At 36.3% G+C, this 17,153-nt stretch overlaps 1 protein-coding gene across 3 annotated transcripts in view; it reads left to right on the top strand.

Annotated features, from left to right (window-relative positions):
- The window catches only part of VAPA (VAMP associated protein A), a 64,279-nt gene that overhangs the window by 15,420 nt on the left and 31,706 nt on the right, over positions 1 to 17,153 (top strand). For all 3 annotated transcript variants that reach the window (XM_042962586.1, XM_042962585.1, XM_042962587.1), the window contains exons 2-4: positions 7,960 to 8,112; positions 11,600 to 11,703; positions 12,111 to 12,191. In XM_042962586.1, coding sequence (XP_042818520.1) covers positions 7,960 to 8,112; positions 11,600 to 11,703; positions 12,111 to 12,191 — 338 coding nt within the window. The remainder of the gene's footprint in view (positions 1 to 7,959; positions 8,113 to 11,599; positions 11,704 to 12,110; positions 12,192 to 17,153) is intronic.

Genomic DNA, 17,153 nt, shown 5'->3' with positions numbered 1-17,153 from the left:
TGGTAGAAAAGATATATGTGATCCCCGGGTTTAGAGACAAAGGACTTTATTCTTCATGACACTACATACAGCACAAGCTTTTTATTTGTGTTAATTTCCTTTGCCTCCTCAAAGGGCAACACACGGGTTCAGTTTAGGCAGATGCTGCTCCCATAGTGGTTCTGTGTCATAGGTGAGACTGTCCCTTGAGCGTAGGGAGCCTGAATCTTTCCTAATGGGCTACATGGAAACTTACCTGACCTTTTTTCTTAGAGGAAGACCTATTTTACTAGCCAGTAAGCAAACCTGTTCTCTCCTTAGGAAGGAGACATTGTTTTCCAAGACTGTTCACTATTTAAAGACATCCCTGAGAAGATAGTCTGGATGAAAGCCCCAGGGCCTCCTATTGGCAAAACATGTAGAAATGCTAGAGGCCAGTAGAGACTCCTCTCCTAATAGGCCTCTGAGTAGGTCATCTAAGTGGAAGTCACACAATAAATTTCATATATTGGAAAAAAAAATAAATAAATGGAAGTCACAGAGTTCATGAATTAATGTTCATGTATGTTGCCTGCTTATTTTAAGCTTCATCTCAGAGGCATGTCTTTCCTTTTTCTTCTCTCTCTCTCTCTCTCTTTTTTAATGCTTTTATTTATTTTTGAGAGAGGCAGGGAGGGAGGGAGGGAGGGAGAGGGCATGAGCAGGGGAGGGATAGAGAGAAGGAGACAACAGAATCTGAAGCAGGCTTCAGGCTCTGAGCTGTCAGCACAGAGCCTGATGCGGGGCTTGAACTCGTGAACTGCAAGATCATGGCCTGAGCTGAGTTGGATGCTTAACCAGCTGAGCCACCCAGGTGCCCCTCAGAGGCCTTTTCTATTTCTAAAATGCTCTATGCTCTGTACTACTGCTTATCATGAATTAAAATTTGATTCTTTTCAGAGTAAGCAAATAGTGAACTCAAATTGATACGCATATTGAGGTGTTTAGAAGTGAGTGTACTGATGTCTTCAGCTTATTTTGAAATGCATTAAAAATAAGATGGATGGGCAGAGAGATGAAATAGATAAGTCTTAAAAGTAAATACAACAAAATGTTAATTGTAGAATCTAGGTAATGGGTATATGATTGTTTACAATGATTTCAATTTCTTTGTATGAAAATTTTCAATACAGTGTTGGGGAAAAAGCCAACTGTTCTCTTCCACAACTCATTTTTCTTTGCACCTAAACTCATCAAGAAAACTTCAATGGCAGTTCGTATCAAAATGTGGATGGGTGACAACATTTTAAAAAATTGTTTAGTCAGAGTGGTTGTACTTTTTTAAGCTTATTGGGGTTCCTTTTAAGATTGTGGGTTTGGAGAATAAGGGTCCCACTATTTAGAAGGAAATCATTGCTCTGAATGCTAGCATTTTAGGTATACTGAGTATAAAGGGTATTTCATGCTGGAAAAATATTTTTAGGTAAAGGAGGCAGGCCATTCCCACTTGGGACCTCCTTCTGGATGAGGTGACTTCAACTTGCGCTACATTTTTGAGATTTTAGCTTCCAGGTTTTTACAGATTTATGTTCAGAGTTTTTTTTACATAGAGACAATATTTGTGTGTGTTACATTTCTGATTTTTAGAATTTGTTTCTGGGTATAGGATTTTGGCTATAACAAAATAACAATTGTAGTTGGAATAACAATTGTAAGTAATAACAATTGTAGTTGGAATTAGAATACTTAGTGACAGAAAATGTGGTGGCTGCTTAAAAGTGAGACTAAAGGAGGAAACAACCCATGTAATTGTAAAAGGTAGGGTTATTTTGACTGTAGCTTTTTTTTTTCCAGTTGATGAGTACACATAAATGTAAACTATTTTGTGTAATTTTCTTGTTTTATATGGAATATAAATAGTGAAATTTACATATAAACAGTAAAATTTCATCTCTAACATAGGATGTATGTATGGTAGCTGTGATTCGTGACTAGTATACTATGAGGTCATCTTAAAATGGACGCTTTCATCAATATCACTCATCATCAGGGAAATAAAAATCAAAACCACAATGAGATACCACCTTACACCTGTCAGAATGGCTAACATTAACAACTCAGGCAACAACAGATGTTGGCGAGGATGCGGAGAAAGAGGATCTCTTTTGCATTGTTGGTGGCAGTGGAAGCTGGTGCAGGCACTCTGGAAAACAGTATGGAGGTTCCTCAAAAAACTGAAAATAGAACTACCCTACGACCCAGCAATTGCACTACTAGGCATTTATCCATGGGATACAGGTGTGCTGTTTCAAAGGGACACATGCACCCCCATGTTTATAGCAGCACTAGCAACAGTAGCCAAAGTACGGAAAGAGCCCAAATGTCCATCGATGGATGAATAGATATAGAAAATGTGGTATATATACAATGGAGTATTACTCAGCAATCAAAAAGAATGAAATCTACCTGGAGGGTATTATGCTAAGTGAAATTAGTCAGAGAAAGACAAAAATCATATGACTTCATTCATATGAGGACTTTAAGAGACAAAACAGATGAACATAAGGAAAGGGACACAAAAATAATATAAAAATAGGGAGGGGGACAAAACAGAAGAGACTCATAAATATGGAGGATTGCTAGAGGGTTTGTGGAAGGGGGGATGGGCTAAATGGGTAAGGGGCATTAAGGAATCTACTCCTGAAATCACTGTTGTACCATATGCTAACTAATTTGGATGTCAATTTTAAAAAATAAAAAATAAAAAAAATGGATGCTTTTAGTAATTGTTTGTAAATGTTAAACTAAGCATTTACGTTAGACACCTAACAGGATTTTCCTCAATACAGGGATTTTTAGTAGTCCTCAAAACATGAATATTGGTTTTTACATAAATTGCTTCAGATGTTCACTTTCTCATCCAAACTGCTTTTCACTGTTGTTTTCAGGTTTTTTTTTATAGGTTACATCAAGGATCGGCTTTTCTAAAAAAAATTGTTTTGCATAAATGAAAAATATGTATGGTTTGTAGAATTGTCAAAAAGTGAATACCCATGTAATCACTGCCTAAGACAAGAACTAGAACTTGGCTATTATTCTAAAAACCTTCCTTGTACCCAGTCCCAGTTACTATCTCTTTCCCTGCAAAGTTGATCCCTATCCTGACTTTAAGGTAATTCTTTTTCTTTTCTTTCTTTCTTTCTTTCTTTCTTTCTTTCTTTCTTTCTCTCTTTCTCTCTTTCTCTCTTTCTCTCTTTCTTTCTTTCAGAGAGTAAGCACACAAACTGTGCATGCAAGTGGGGGAGGTGCAGGGGGAAGGGGAGGTGGGAGAGAGAGAGAGGGAGAGGGAGAGAAAGAATCTTAAGCAGGCTCCACGCCTAGCTTGGAGCCCGGAGGTAGAGCTCCATCTCACCGCTGTGAGATCATGACCTGAGCCGAATCAAGAGTTGGACACTTAACTGACTGAGCCACCCAGGTGCTTCTACTTGTTTTTCTTTTCTTTCCTTTTTCTTTCTCTTTTCTTTTGATGTTTTATCTATTGAGAGTGAGAACACAGGTGGGGGAGGGACAGAGGGGCGGGGAACAGAAGATCTGAAGCGGGTTCTGCACTGACAGCAGCAAGCCTGGAGTGGGGCTTGAACTCACAAACTGAGATCATGATCTGAACTGGTGTCCGACGCTCAACCACTGAGCCATCTAGGTGCCCCTACTTATTTTTCTTACCGGTTTAACCACTTAAGCATTGCAGAGGATAAGTTTTCAGTCAGTCAAGCAGATTACTGATGTGATGCAGTGGTTTTTAACCCTGTTGGACATAGTACCCCATTTGTATATTTTATATTCTTTAATACTTGCTTTACTATCTCAAAATGAAATTCGTATATAACATTTCCTACCAGCATAAAAATTAAAGTTTTAAAGTTTTGTTTTTTTTTTAATGTTTATTTTTTTGAGAGAGTGTGAGTGGGAGAGGGATAGAGACAGGTGGGGACAGAGGATCTGAAGCAGGCTCCATGCTGACAGCAGCAAGCTTGAGGCAGGCTGGAACCTGTAAGCGGTGAGGTCATGACCCGACCTTAAGTCGATGCTTAGCCATCTGAGCCATTCAGTTGCCCCCAAATTAAAATTTTAATATAATACCCTAACTATACCCTAAAAGAGAATTAAAAAAATAAATTTATAATGAAATATGCCTTTTAGTGTAAATGTTTGGGCATGACTATAACAAAAGACGTAGTGAACTAGCCAGGTACTTGTAACCTTCCTAATAACAAGTAAGTTTGGATTTAAGAGAATACAACAGTTACCTGAATTGGACTGACTGGTTTTCTTTAACATTTTGAAATAAGGGCAAAATAAGAAAATTTGTGGATAAGGATAGAATCGGGTATGTCACCTACAAATGTCTCCTGACTGATAACAAGTGTGTTGTGGTGATTCAAGTATCATGAGTGGCATTACTGTTGGTAGAATAATTTTCTGTGATGGTAAATGTAACCTTTTCAAGAGGAAGGAGAACAAATTTTTCCTTTTTTACACAATAGATCTATTTCTGGAAAAGAGATTTTTTTTCCAATATGAATTTGAAGGCGTATTTGATAATTTGAAGAAATATATGATAATTTGGTCGGATGAGGGCATGATATACTTCATTGTATGGGACTGCCCAGGCATTGCAGAATGTCTAAGATCTTCATTCCTCTTCTCCCCCGACCAGTAGCACCACCCACCCAGTCCTGATGTTAGACAAAAATACCCGTGAGGAGAATCACCCTTGGATTTAGGATTTGGTTGTAGTGCTTACAATAAATTATGTAACTTTTCCTCTATTTTTCAGGGTCTGTAAAGGTGGATTTCATCAGGTCTTTCTAACCAGTAGGCTCAGGGATCTATGATACACCCCAGCACCCCCCCCCCCCACCCTAATCTTCCTGTCTCACCCATATTCCCCCCAAAAATTCCATGTAAAATTTTTGTGAACATTTCACTCACGTTATTTTCTGGGGTATTATTCTGGTATTTCTGGGGTATATTCTGGTATTATTTTCTGGGGTAGTATATAGGTTTCATCACATTCTTAAAGGGTTCTGTGACCCACAAAAGTGGACCTGATGTTTCTTTCCAAGACCTCTTATAACAGTTAAATGTGGTCATTCTTATGCTAACATTCATCAGTAACTGCTGATTTTCCATTTTAACTGGGGAAAATGGGCTCAGACTCTGAACTATCTGCAGGGAGTTATTTCTACTGGGAGAGCACTGTTAAGATGCTTGGTTATAGGGACACAGTGGAGCAGAAAATTTCAAATTCATATGGTAGGTGGGCTTATTCGTTTGTAAGTACGTAATTTCACATTTTACTCATACGGTTAACATATCCAGTTAAGAACTTTGTTTTAAATTGGTGGGCTTTTTTCTTTTTGGTGGGCTGTTATCTTCATCTTTAGATAGTTTGCATATAAATTTTCAGTATTATTTCAGAGTTCATATGTTGATGAAAATTGATACATGGTCATTTTCTAAATCAGTTTTAAAAGTCAGTTATTTTGGGCACCTGGGTAGCTCCATTGGTTAAGCGTCTGACTCTTGATTTTGGCTCAGATCATTATCTCACAGTCCTGGGATTGAGCCCACCTCAGGCTTCTCGCTGAGGTGTGGAGCCTGCTTGGGATTCATAGTCCGTTCATTCATTCATTCATTCATATTCTTTCTCTCTTTCTGTCTCTCCCCCTCTCTCTCCCTCCCTCTCTCCCCGCCCCCTTGTGTGTGTGTGTGTGTGTGTGTGTGTGTGTGTGCGCGCGCGCACACGCGCACACACTCTCAAAAATTAAAAAAGTTATTTTACCTTATTTTGGAAAATTGTTGTTTTCCTCTAAAATTGGGATCATTTAAAAAATCTTACGTATGTTATAAAAGTATAGGATTGTTCAAAATTAAAGTTTTGTGAAAGGTTTCTTTTGTCATGTTACTAATAAATTGTTTTTTTGGCCATGCTTACTACTAATGTTAAAGTCCTACTTGAAATAGTCCTTTAAAAATTTATGTATTCTCAAATATCTGTAGTAACTTATGAATTTTGAGAATATTAAGAAATGGAATCTATATCTTTAAGACCCCTAGTTTCATCAGTAGTTTAAACTGTGTTGCTAGCCAATGGTATTGTGGGTTCAAGTGCAAAATGGACAGATTGCAATATTCCCCTGTACCTCTCTTTTGCTAGTGTATGGTGGGGTTGTTAACTAGCTGCTTGTTGAAAAATGCAAGCATTTAGAATTAAAGAATCAAAGGGAGTAAGATAATATACAAATTAAATGATTTATTTGATCATGTAATTAAAGGTAGCCGTTTAAAAGATCATACTTCATATATATATATTTTTTTAGAAAAGACATATGTAACTGTTGATTTAAATGACTTTTTCTTTAATTTTTTTTTTTAACTGTTTCTCTGTCTTTATGTTTTCTGCTAACCTTTTCTCATTTCTGTCTCTTCCCGATTCTAAGTCTTTGTTAGAAAATATTTTATAACTTAAAACTTCAAGCATAGGATAAGATTATTTCACTCCTTAGTACTTGAAATAAGTACCTTTTAATGGCCTTGACTTTGAAGTCTGTTTCTTTTCCTCTAGTTGCTCCTGCACTCTTCCTAGTGCCTCTTTTCATTTGACTGTATTTGTCGTTCCCCATCAAACCTTTGTCTTAGATGGTTTTCCAGTATTCAACTAAATGGGAAACTACCTGGTAGAGCTGAAAATTTCTCATTCTGGGCTCCGAATGATAAGGTTTTAAAAGACATGCTTACTCTTGTTTCCTTAAATAAAGATAGCCTTTGTAATAGTAGTCTTTGATTTCAGCCTTTTTGCTTTTCAAAATATGTAACTTAATGGGGCGCCTGGATGGCTCAGTTGGTTGAGCATCCACTCTTGATTTTGGCTCAGGTCATGGTCTCACAGTTTCGTCAGTTCTGGTCCTGTGTTGGGCTCTGCACTGACAGCTTAGAGCCTGCTTGGGATTCTCTGTCTTCTCTCTCTGCCCCTCCCCTGCTCGGTCTCTATTTCTCTAAATAAGTAAGTAAATAAATAAAAACATTAAAAAATATAACTTAAAACTGATTGCTTTGAAAATGATTTAAAATTGCTTTTGTGTTAGTTATAAGTTATGTGGTTATTGCTTCCTCTTGGGACATACTTTTTAAATTTATCTTCTATGCCCAATGGAAAAAGTATTCATTTTATTGTCTGAATTGATGTACATAATGCCCTACAGTTTTTTTGTTTTTTTTTTTTGCCAAGGTAAAAAATGGCCACAACCTTTCTTTTACCTCCCCCTTTAACAAAATGAGGTTCTAGTAGTTTAGGACTTACTCAGTTTAGGCAGGACTGGATTACCTTTCTGGATTCTTTGTTTTATAATTTCACGTTTGGGTACATCACCAAAACTTAAAACTTTGTATTTAGAGCATTTGACACAGTGCTCATAATAAATACTTAACAAATATGTGAGTGAATGGATGAATGAGTGAATGAATTGAACCTAATTGAGATGTGAAGCAAGAGCACTATTGTCATTGGATGTAGTATCTTCAGATGTACACATTTTTGCAGTTTTCTTGGTAAATGGATTTAAAGACTGGCACTGGTTTGCAGACCACTGGAAAAACCTGATCTTTTTAGTAATGTGGTAAGAGCACACTACGTATAATAAAATTGTGGGCTTACTTCATAAATTACAATGTTTGGAATACTTTTTATTTGATAGAAATAATACATGTTCGTGTAGAAATTTTGTAAAATATAATAAGGAAAGAAGAAGAAAATAAAACTCTTGTAAGTGTAGTACCTGGAAAGAAGTACTTTTAGTGTTTTGATATAGTTAGGCACACAGATTTCATTATATACTTTAAATAAAACTAAGATTGTATACATTGAATTTTGAATTCTGCTTCGTATAAGTGTGAGTCCAGTTAAATTTTTTTTCTGTTTTTGTTTTTTAAACCTTACAGGCCCCTTCACAGATGTAGTCACTACAAATCTTAAGTTGCGAAATCCATCCGATAGAAAAGTGTGTTTCAAAGTGAAGACTACAGCACCTCGTCGGTACTGTGTGAGGCCCAACAGTGGAATTATTGACCCAGGGTTGACGGTGACTGTTTCAGGTAGCAAATCATGTTCTGATTTTGAACAGTATTAAATTCTGACATTTTTATGGTTATGTTTAATTTGGTCTTAATTAATAGAGTTTCATCTGGAGGGAGAGAAATTGTTTTTAAGTTATTCTAGCTTGCCTTTAATTATGTTCTTCTGTTACCTTACTATATGCCAGCTGTTTAACATTTCTCACCCTTACCTTGTGGTTGGGGGTGTCTGTGGTCAATTTATAAGCAATTATTTTCAGTTTAAAATTTTATACCTTTTATTTCTACAGTTTACTACCACATTCTCTGGTCTTACTATTTTATCTTTGAAATAGTGTATCATTTTTGTGATCGATCCTTCTCTTCAGATCTCTAGCTATTGTTACATATTGCATGCAGCTGTACAAGTATTATTCAGAATCTTAGAAATGTACAGTGGCTCTTTTTTGCTGGTTGTATCAAATTAGATGAGTGTTTCTGCCTTTTATTGTAAATGCCAAACAGTTTAGTTTCATGACTCCCTTTTGTGTTTACTTGTAATCCAGGGAGTATGCTTGGTTCCTTCTCTGTATGGATTGCTTACTTCTGCTGTGGAGTCTGTGCTGGCGTCATCCTTAATGCCCTCCATAAACTTCCTTTCTTCCATCAGACTTCCCAAGATAGTTGTCCTTAACAGTATTACCTGACATAGCTGAGAAATAGGAAACAAGTATGAGAATGGGGGACCTTAATTATGGGGGACCTTCTTAGGCTTCACATGGAGACCATTTACTCTTCCTTACTAGCAGTAGATTTCGCTTCCCATTATATGTCACGATAACACATGGAACAAGAATACACATGGACCTCCCATCTCTCACCTCAAAATCTCTGGGGGCATGACCCAGCCACGTATATGTTTTTTTTTGAAGAAAAACAAAAACAAAAACAAAACATGCTTGTGTGATCTTGATAAGTATTCCTAAGATAATTGTGTCTCAGTTGCCTGGTTTTTACGTCCACAGCAGATTAAAAACACCAAATTATGCAAAGAGTGACAGCCTATAGCAAGCCCATGGAGAGTGCTTAGAAGTAGAACTTGACTGCAAAGGCAGTGAAGGACACACTGCCGAGTTCTTTGTGACACTGAATCCTCTTTCAGTATGTAGACTCAAAGACTCAGAGCTAGAAGTCCTTCTAGAAAAGATGTTTTTAGTGAATCTTATGATGTGGTAGCCGAGGAGGAATGTGTTGGTGTTTGTCCAAGTTGTCAGCTGATGGGAAAGATAGATGGAAAAAAAGCTAAAACAATGACTACACTCATTCTGGAAGTTGCTCTCTAAATCTTTAAGCCTTTTAGCTAAATTGGAAGACAGAATTATTTCTCTCCATGTAGTTTAAAATAGTTTTTTGGTGCTACCAGTTTTATCCTTAGGAATCCATAAAACTATTCAGAATGACTTTTTCTTTGAGGGTTCTAGATTGCTACAGTTCATTGTATTAATGTTTCTAAAGAAAAGTTTGAGTTGCGCAGGCCCAATTACATGTGGGTTTTTCCCTGTCAAGACAGTATAGTACTATAAATACATTTTCTCTTTTTGATTTTCTTGATAATATTTTCTTTTCTCTAGCTTACTTTATTGTAAGAATACATACATAATACATACGGCATACAAAATAAACGTTAATCCACGGTTTATGTTCTTGGCAAGGCTTCTGGTCAACAGTAGACTATTAGTAGTTAAGTTTTTGGGGAGCCAAAAGTTGGATGTGGATTTTCAGCCATATGGGGGGTTGGCATTCTGAGTCCCTGTGTCGTTCAGGGAACAGCCTGTACTTTTCAAAACACTTTCTCTCACGTAGCCCCTTGTGTTGGGCACTTGTTGTATTAAAAACTCTAGACATACTAGTTACTGTTTCCATGGTGTGCCTTTAGATCTTGTCCACTGAGAAATTAGCTCTTGAATTTTTAGTGTATTGCCTTCCCTTAAGGAGTCACTCAAACTGTTCTTCCACTAGCAACTGTTCCTTGATTGACTGACTGTGCTACACACTCATTTCTTTTTTTTCTTTCAATTGATGTATTCATGTATGTATGTGTGTATATGTGTATATATTTATATTTTTAGGATGATGTAACTCTTACTGTATGGTCTGCAATAACTTAGACTATAACTGTCGTTAAGTCACAACCATGTTTTTTCAATTCCTAGTGATGAGCCTACAGTGATTGCTCAGTGAAGGGTATTAATGGACATTTATTGTGCTTTATCTGGATTCTGAGACATCCTGTGTGGTTTTTTTCTGCTATGTATTTGGCCCTTTAAAGATTTTTTTTTAACCATGATGGGAGTTAATGGACTTCTCAGATACACCTTAGAAATAATTTTCTTAGAGTAAATTTTCTTATATGATTGGTATTTCTCACCATTGTTTAATTGCATTTGTTTTTTTTTTTGAAAGTGTTGACACACATATATAGAAGGTATATCTTAGAAGAAATTTACCTGTTAACAGGGGAGTACTTTATACAATACCATATACATATTTTGTGTAACTGTAGATCCATTCTTATAGCCATTTATTAAGTTTATATTACATAATTTGGCATCAGTTATAATCATATGGAACCTCTAAAAATCCTTTAAAAGGCTACTGAAAAGCTTAAGTGCTTAGAAATATTTGAATTTGTAATTAGGACTCAAGAAAAATTCTTGAAATCATGAGAGTATATACCTTTTCCTCGTATACCTTGTTTTTTAGAATCAGATATAAACAGATTGCTAGACTTCCTGAGTAGGTGTTTATTTAAAATCTATTTTTCAAAAATTAGTTAAAAATTTTTTTTAATGTTTTTATTTATTTTTGAGAGAGAGACTGAGCGATCGGGGGAGTCAGAGAGAAAGGGTGACACAGAATCTGAGAAGCAGGTTCCAGGCTCTGAGCTGTCAGTACAGAGCCCGATGTGGGACTTGAACTCGAACTCGTGAATCATGAGATCATGACCTCAGCTGAAATCAGCCGCTTAACCAGCTGAGCCACCCAGGCACCCCTCAGAAATTAGTTTTATGAGAATGGTAACAAATGGTTGGGAGTTTTGAAGTTAGCTTTTAATTTCTCCTTTGCATATCCTGGCTAATTCTAAAAGATACTATCACTAAATACCAAAATGAAGCCTTATATTTATGCCTAGTTTTAATAAATAATTTACTAGATTTTAATCTGAGTTTGCAGGTATTATCCTAGTTAATGTCGGCAATATTTAGAAAATTTACCCAAACCTGAATTTAGAGGGGACAATCATAGGTTTATATTTATTTTTTAAATAGCTATTTATTTTGTGGGTTGTTAAAATAGTTGGAGCTATAAAGGTGATTCTGGATCCTTACTGCAAATAATCCAGTATTAGGTTTCTTGAACTCTTTCTGGTTTTCTTTAAATTGGCATATTAGTGAATGAGGTAATAGGAGTGATAAGAAGCAAACACATTCAGAATACACAAAGTAATGTGTCCTTTTTTCTTATTTAGTAATGCTACAGCCTTTTGACTATGATCCCAATGAGAAGAGTAAACACAAGTTTATGGTACAAACAATTTTTGCTCCACCAAACACTTCAGATATGGAAGCTGTGGTAAGTATAGATGTGAAACCGAATTTATTTTGGGGAATGTTTTTTAAACCATGGATTTGTATAGTTCTCAGTTGAGAAAGCTAATTTTTAAAATAAAAAAAAACTTGTAAATCTGTTTAATACAGATAATTTCAAAAATGAAAGAATTTTGAAATAGTAGAAATACTACTTCTTAGAAACACTTTAGAAATGCTACTACTAAGAATGCTGGCGATAGTAGGTTTCTTTAGGATTTTGTAAACAGTTCTGTGGCGTTGCTTGATAACAGTGGCAGAGTGATCAATATCAGGGTGCAGCCGTGCCTCCTGACTGCCCCTGCTTCAGACAGCTACGGTTGTCCCTGAGGGGAAACCTATTTGTCATGGTCGTGCTTTCTCTGTCTCATGTTTGGTTTTGTTTGTTTGTAGTGGAAAGAGGCAAAACCTGATGAATTAATGGATTCTAAATTGAGATGTGTATTTGAAATGCCCAATGAAAATGATAAATTGGTAAGTAGGAAAATGTAAGAAGATTGGAGGCTGTTAAGTTCTCGTTTACTTTGCGATGAATTTTGCTTCTCTTTTTGGCCTTTTTGGGTTGTGTAATGATGCTCTTCTACTTTATAAGATTCAGTGCTTTATTTAAGTTTTTAAAAAACTTGAGACGCTTTTTTCATTTTAGAACATTTTGTCCATTCAAGAAGAAAAATGCTTTTAGATACAATCTGCATGATGGAGAAGAATCAGTTAATTCTCCCCAATTTTTGCCACTTTTTAAACCACTTCAAGTTCGTTAGAGTGAGACATATATATGCGTAAATATAATTAAATAATAGACATAAACTCCTTTTTGACAACTGTATACCAGCAATCTGGGGATAAAAGATGTAATTTACATGAACAAGCAGTTTATTCCCAAGTTTGGCTATTGCCAGGTATTTTACTTACTATTGATTTTGGTCAAAATCCATATGATTTTATTTCTTAGTAAGTAATTTTTGTGTTGCTTTTGGGTTGATGTGAGGCAGATACAGTTTGGAGGACTGAGAGATATATGTGTGTAGTTTGGAAAGTCGTCTGTGATTGTATAGGATGAGTTGTGGTCAGTTTCCCTATTCCCCTTCTTAAATTCAGATTTTAGTCTTTTTCAGTGATTTGTAGGAGGGACTAGACAAAGTTGAGTTGAGTGAGTTTTTTCTTTTGGTGACTTAATATATAAAATAATGTGGGTAAATAGAAATGTTGAGTACAGTTAGGTTACAGTGTGACATGACTGTTGCCTTGATCTGGAAGCCATTTGCCCTATTGAAAAGTAAATTCCCAGATTAGATTTATACATGGGCTCAATTATTGTGTTCCTCTTTTAGGATAAGCTGAAATGAAAGAGTCCCTGAATGGTAACTAGGTGTCAGTCAAATTATTTGTGTTTTTTAATGCCCTTTTAAAGGCATGTTGAGGTATTTGCCAAAAATAAAAAATGTAAATGCATATATTCTTACTGGAAAGTGGGGGTTCAGTGGCATGTTTATGCTTCCCATTTGTAGTCTACTCTGTCTTTTGCCAATGCTGCTAGAAAGCTCATAGCTTGCATAGCTCTTAGTATTGGAACTGAGAAAACATAAATAGCACATTGTCTGGGTTGACTAATATTTTATTTTTTTCCCAGTTTTATTGATATAGTTGACATATAGTATTGTACAAGTTCAACGTGTACAACATAATGACTTAACATACATATATTGTGAAATGGTTACCATAATAAGTTTAGTTAACATCCATTATGCCATTTAGATACAAAAAAGGAAAAAAAAATGTTTTTTTTCCTTGTGATGAGATCTCTTGGGATTTACTGTCTTAACTTTTAAATATACCATACACCTGTGTTAGGTATAGTCATCATGTTGTGCATTACATCCCCAGGACTTAATTTGTCTCTTAATTGGAAGTATCATACTTTTTGACCACCTTCAACAAGATCCCCCATCTCCCTACCCCCTGCCTCTGGTAACCACAAATGTGATCTCTTTGTCCATAGGTTTGTTTTGTTTTTGTTTTTTAGATACCACATATAAGTGAGATCAGACAATATTTGTCTTTCTCTGACTGACTTCACTTAGTACAGTGCCCTCAGGGTCCATCCGTACTGTCACAGATGGCAGGATTTCCTTTCTTGTGACTGAATGATATTCCATTTTATTCCTCTCCCTCCCTCTCCCCCCATATATATCACAACTGCTCTATTCCACTCATCAGTCAGTAGCCATTTAGGTTGTTTTCATGTTTTGACTGTTGTAAATAATATTGCAGTGAACATGGGGATGCCAGTATCTCTTTGATGTACTGTTTTTGTTTCCTTTGGATCTGTTCCCCAAAGTAAAACTGAATGGAATAAGGATTGACTTACTTGAAAAGCACACTTGCATATTTCCTCGCTTGGAGTTTTACGTCAGCTTTTATAATTCCTTAATAAACGTAGTACGAACTGGCTTTTTACCTGGACTTCTGTTATACTCTGTGTAGCAGACAGTTTGAGAGGCTAACTGTGAAAAAGGCTGGAACGCAAGTACTTGATATTGTTGATGAAGAGGAAAAAGCCAGACCAGAAGTTGATGGAAGTGATATGGCTATGATAGTAGTGCCTAGCTGTTTCAAGTACCCCATAGAGGAGACTAGTAATCCAAGAAAGTGGTTTTGGATCTGCTAAAGGGCTTGAGTAAATACTGAGTGGAATTTCTGGAGTCCCATACCGTGGAGCATGAACAGAAATAGTTTGGCCCTGGAACCTTTTCAGAGCAGGTATTATTAGTAACCTAAGGTCTGTTCAGTAATTTCAAAGTACTTCCAGACACGATCTGCCTCTGAGCCTAGATGAACTAGCTGCAGAATGTATTTCTGCTAATAGAACTACTTGGGCTTGTGGTGTAGTTATTACCTATTTAAATGGTAAGGAATAAGTGTTAAAGATAATGATTTTTTAAAAACATTTTATTTGAAAAAACTTCAACCAGTTACAAAGGTACAGTGAGCCTGTTAACCCCTGACCAGCTTTAAGTTACCAGTTTATTGTTAACCTTCTTTTATCTAACCCTCACCACTTTTCATTTTGCGTATTAAGACAAACCCATACGTAATATAATTTTGTCTGTAACTATTTTGGTATATATCATTCAAAGGTAACTTTAAAAAAAGGAAAAATAATTTAATGACTGTACTATTCATCAAGCCTTTAAAATTAGCTTAAGGTATCATTTAATATCAAACTATTCAGGCAGCATTCAAATTTGTCTCAGATGCCATTTGTTTTGCAGTTTGTTTCAGTTGAGATTCAAATAAAGCCTACATACTGCTATTGGATGATATGGGTCCGGAATCTCTTTAATCTGTAGGTTCCCTCTCTGTTTTTCTCTTGCAAATTGTTTGTTGAAGAAGCTGGCTTTTTCTTACAGACTTTAACCCATAGACTAGATTTTGCTGATTGCATCTTTTTGTGGTGGTGTTTAACTTTTCTTGTTTCGTATATCCTAAAATCAGATCTAGAGGTTTGATCAGATTTTGATTTGTTGTTGCTGGCTAGGGAGAGGCAAGACTGCTTTGTGGGTGGTGATACATTCTCTCAAGGAGGCATATAATGTTGGGTTGTTTTTTGTTAAGTTCGCTAACCACTGGTGTGCAATGTGTGGGTGAGTGGTTCTCAGCCAGGGATAATTGCCCTTGAGGGGACATTTGTCAATCTGGAGACATTTTTGGTTTTCTCAACTAGGCATCTAGTTGGTAGAGGCCAGGGATGCTGCTCAGCTCCTGTGGTGCCTAAGACTGCACTCACAAGGAATTATCTGGCCCCAAACAACAATAAAATCAAAATTGAGAAACTATAGTTTAGTATATTAATTTATTTAAGATTGCATAATGATATTTTGTCATTCTTCATTTTATTAGTTACATTTGTAGACAGAAATTTGGCTCATCTAGTATTTGGTTATTTATTCAGTGGTATAGAGTTTGCAAAGGCAAGGGAAATTTCCTGTCTTTCTCTTGAGTTCTGGGTTTTCAAAAAATGAGTTGGTCACAGGCGTCCCTCTGATGTGACTACAATCAGTCAGCCTCCCTTCCTCCTTCTTTCCCTCCCTTTTTCCCTCCCTCTTTCCCACATTATTATAAACTCATGGACTTGAACATGTTTGTGTTTCAACTCCTTGCAGTTACTATCAGTATTAATCTCATATACAGGAGCCTCCTCTTGTTTGTTCCTGAGTCCTTTTACTATAGTTGTCTTTGGGAATTTTTTTTCTTTTAATTGGAAGTTTTTATTTAAATTTACTAAGTTAACATATATGGTAAAACTGGTTTTAGGTGTAGAATTTAGTGATTCATTACTTACATATAGAACCCAGTGCTCATCACAAAAGTGCCTCCTTAATACCCATCACCCAGAGAATTTTCTTGATGTCTAGTATGGCAAGATATTTCCAGGCCCAGACCTGGAATCATTCCCTTCTTTCACAAGCTCTGAAATTTTTCAGTGGGAGATGGTATTTGAAGACCACAGTCTGGGCACTGGGGTAAAACAATGATTTTTAGTTTTGTCAGACTTTGTGTAAGACCATTCTTTTGGCCAAGATTAGAATGGGAACCTGATTGTCATTTGAAGACACTTCTTTAGATGGTAAAAGTTTAATGTTAAAATCATGTTAGCAGCACATAGGATGATGTGTCTCCTTTTATTTCTTATGGTAGTGATTGGATCTTATGATTGGGATATGTTTTTGGAGATGTAGGATAACTTAAAATGTGTAAAATCCAACCCTGACCCTGGGTACCCAGCAGGTATCCAGTGAATCACGTAAGTTGCAGTTGTCATGTATGGACTCTGTTGGCTTGCTAGCCTTGCTGTCATGATTCCTTGATGGGTATTTTTTTTTTTTTTTTCTTCACATTTATTTACTTTTTTGAGAGAGAGAGAGAGACTGAGCACAAGTAGAGTAAGGGACAGAGAGAGAGGGAGACACAGAATCTGAAGCAGGCTCCAGGCTCTGAGCTGTCAGTGCAGAGCCCGACACGGAGCTTGAACTCACAGACTGAGATCATGACCTGAGCCAAAGTCGATGCTTAACCGACTGAGCCACCCAGGAGCCCCTGATGGGGATTTTTAAGTGTCCGGAATTCACCTTTCCAGTTTTGCACATAAAATGAGACTTTTAATATTTCAATATATCAGTATTTCAAATTTATACACTTCAAATGTATAAAAAAATTGCATCTATACTATCTAGAGGTGGCCTTAATTGAGTAATGTGCTTGTTTTAAAAAGATGGACTGAAACACAGTTTTATAAAGCAGTATTTCCCAAAGTGTATTGGGTCGAAAGGGTTATGTGGTCCAGTGAATTTGGAAAAATACTACAAGTACTATGTCTTCCAATAAACACATTGCACATATGCATATTAATGGTCCTGAATAAAGGAAATATGTTAA

This window comes from Panthera tigris, chromosome D3 (genome assembly GCF_018350195.1).
Source record: "Panthera tigris isolate Pti1 chromosome D3, P.tigris_Pti1_mat1.1, whole genome shotgun sequence".
NCBI classification, from domain to species: domain Eukaryota; kingdom Metazoa; phylum Chordata; class Mammalia; order Carnivora; family Felidae; genus Panthera; species Panthera tigris.
Note: the sequence above shows the minus strand (reverse complement) of the source record. Positions and strands in the feature narration are given on the sequence as shown.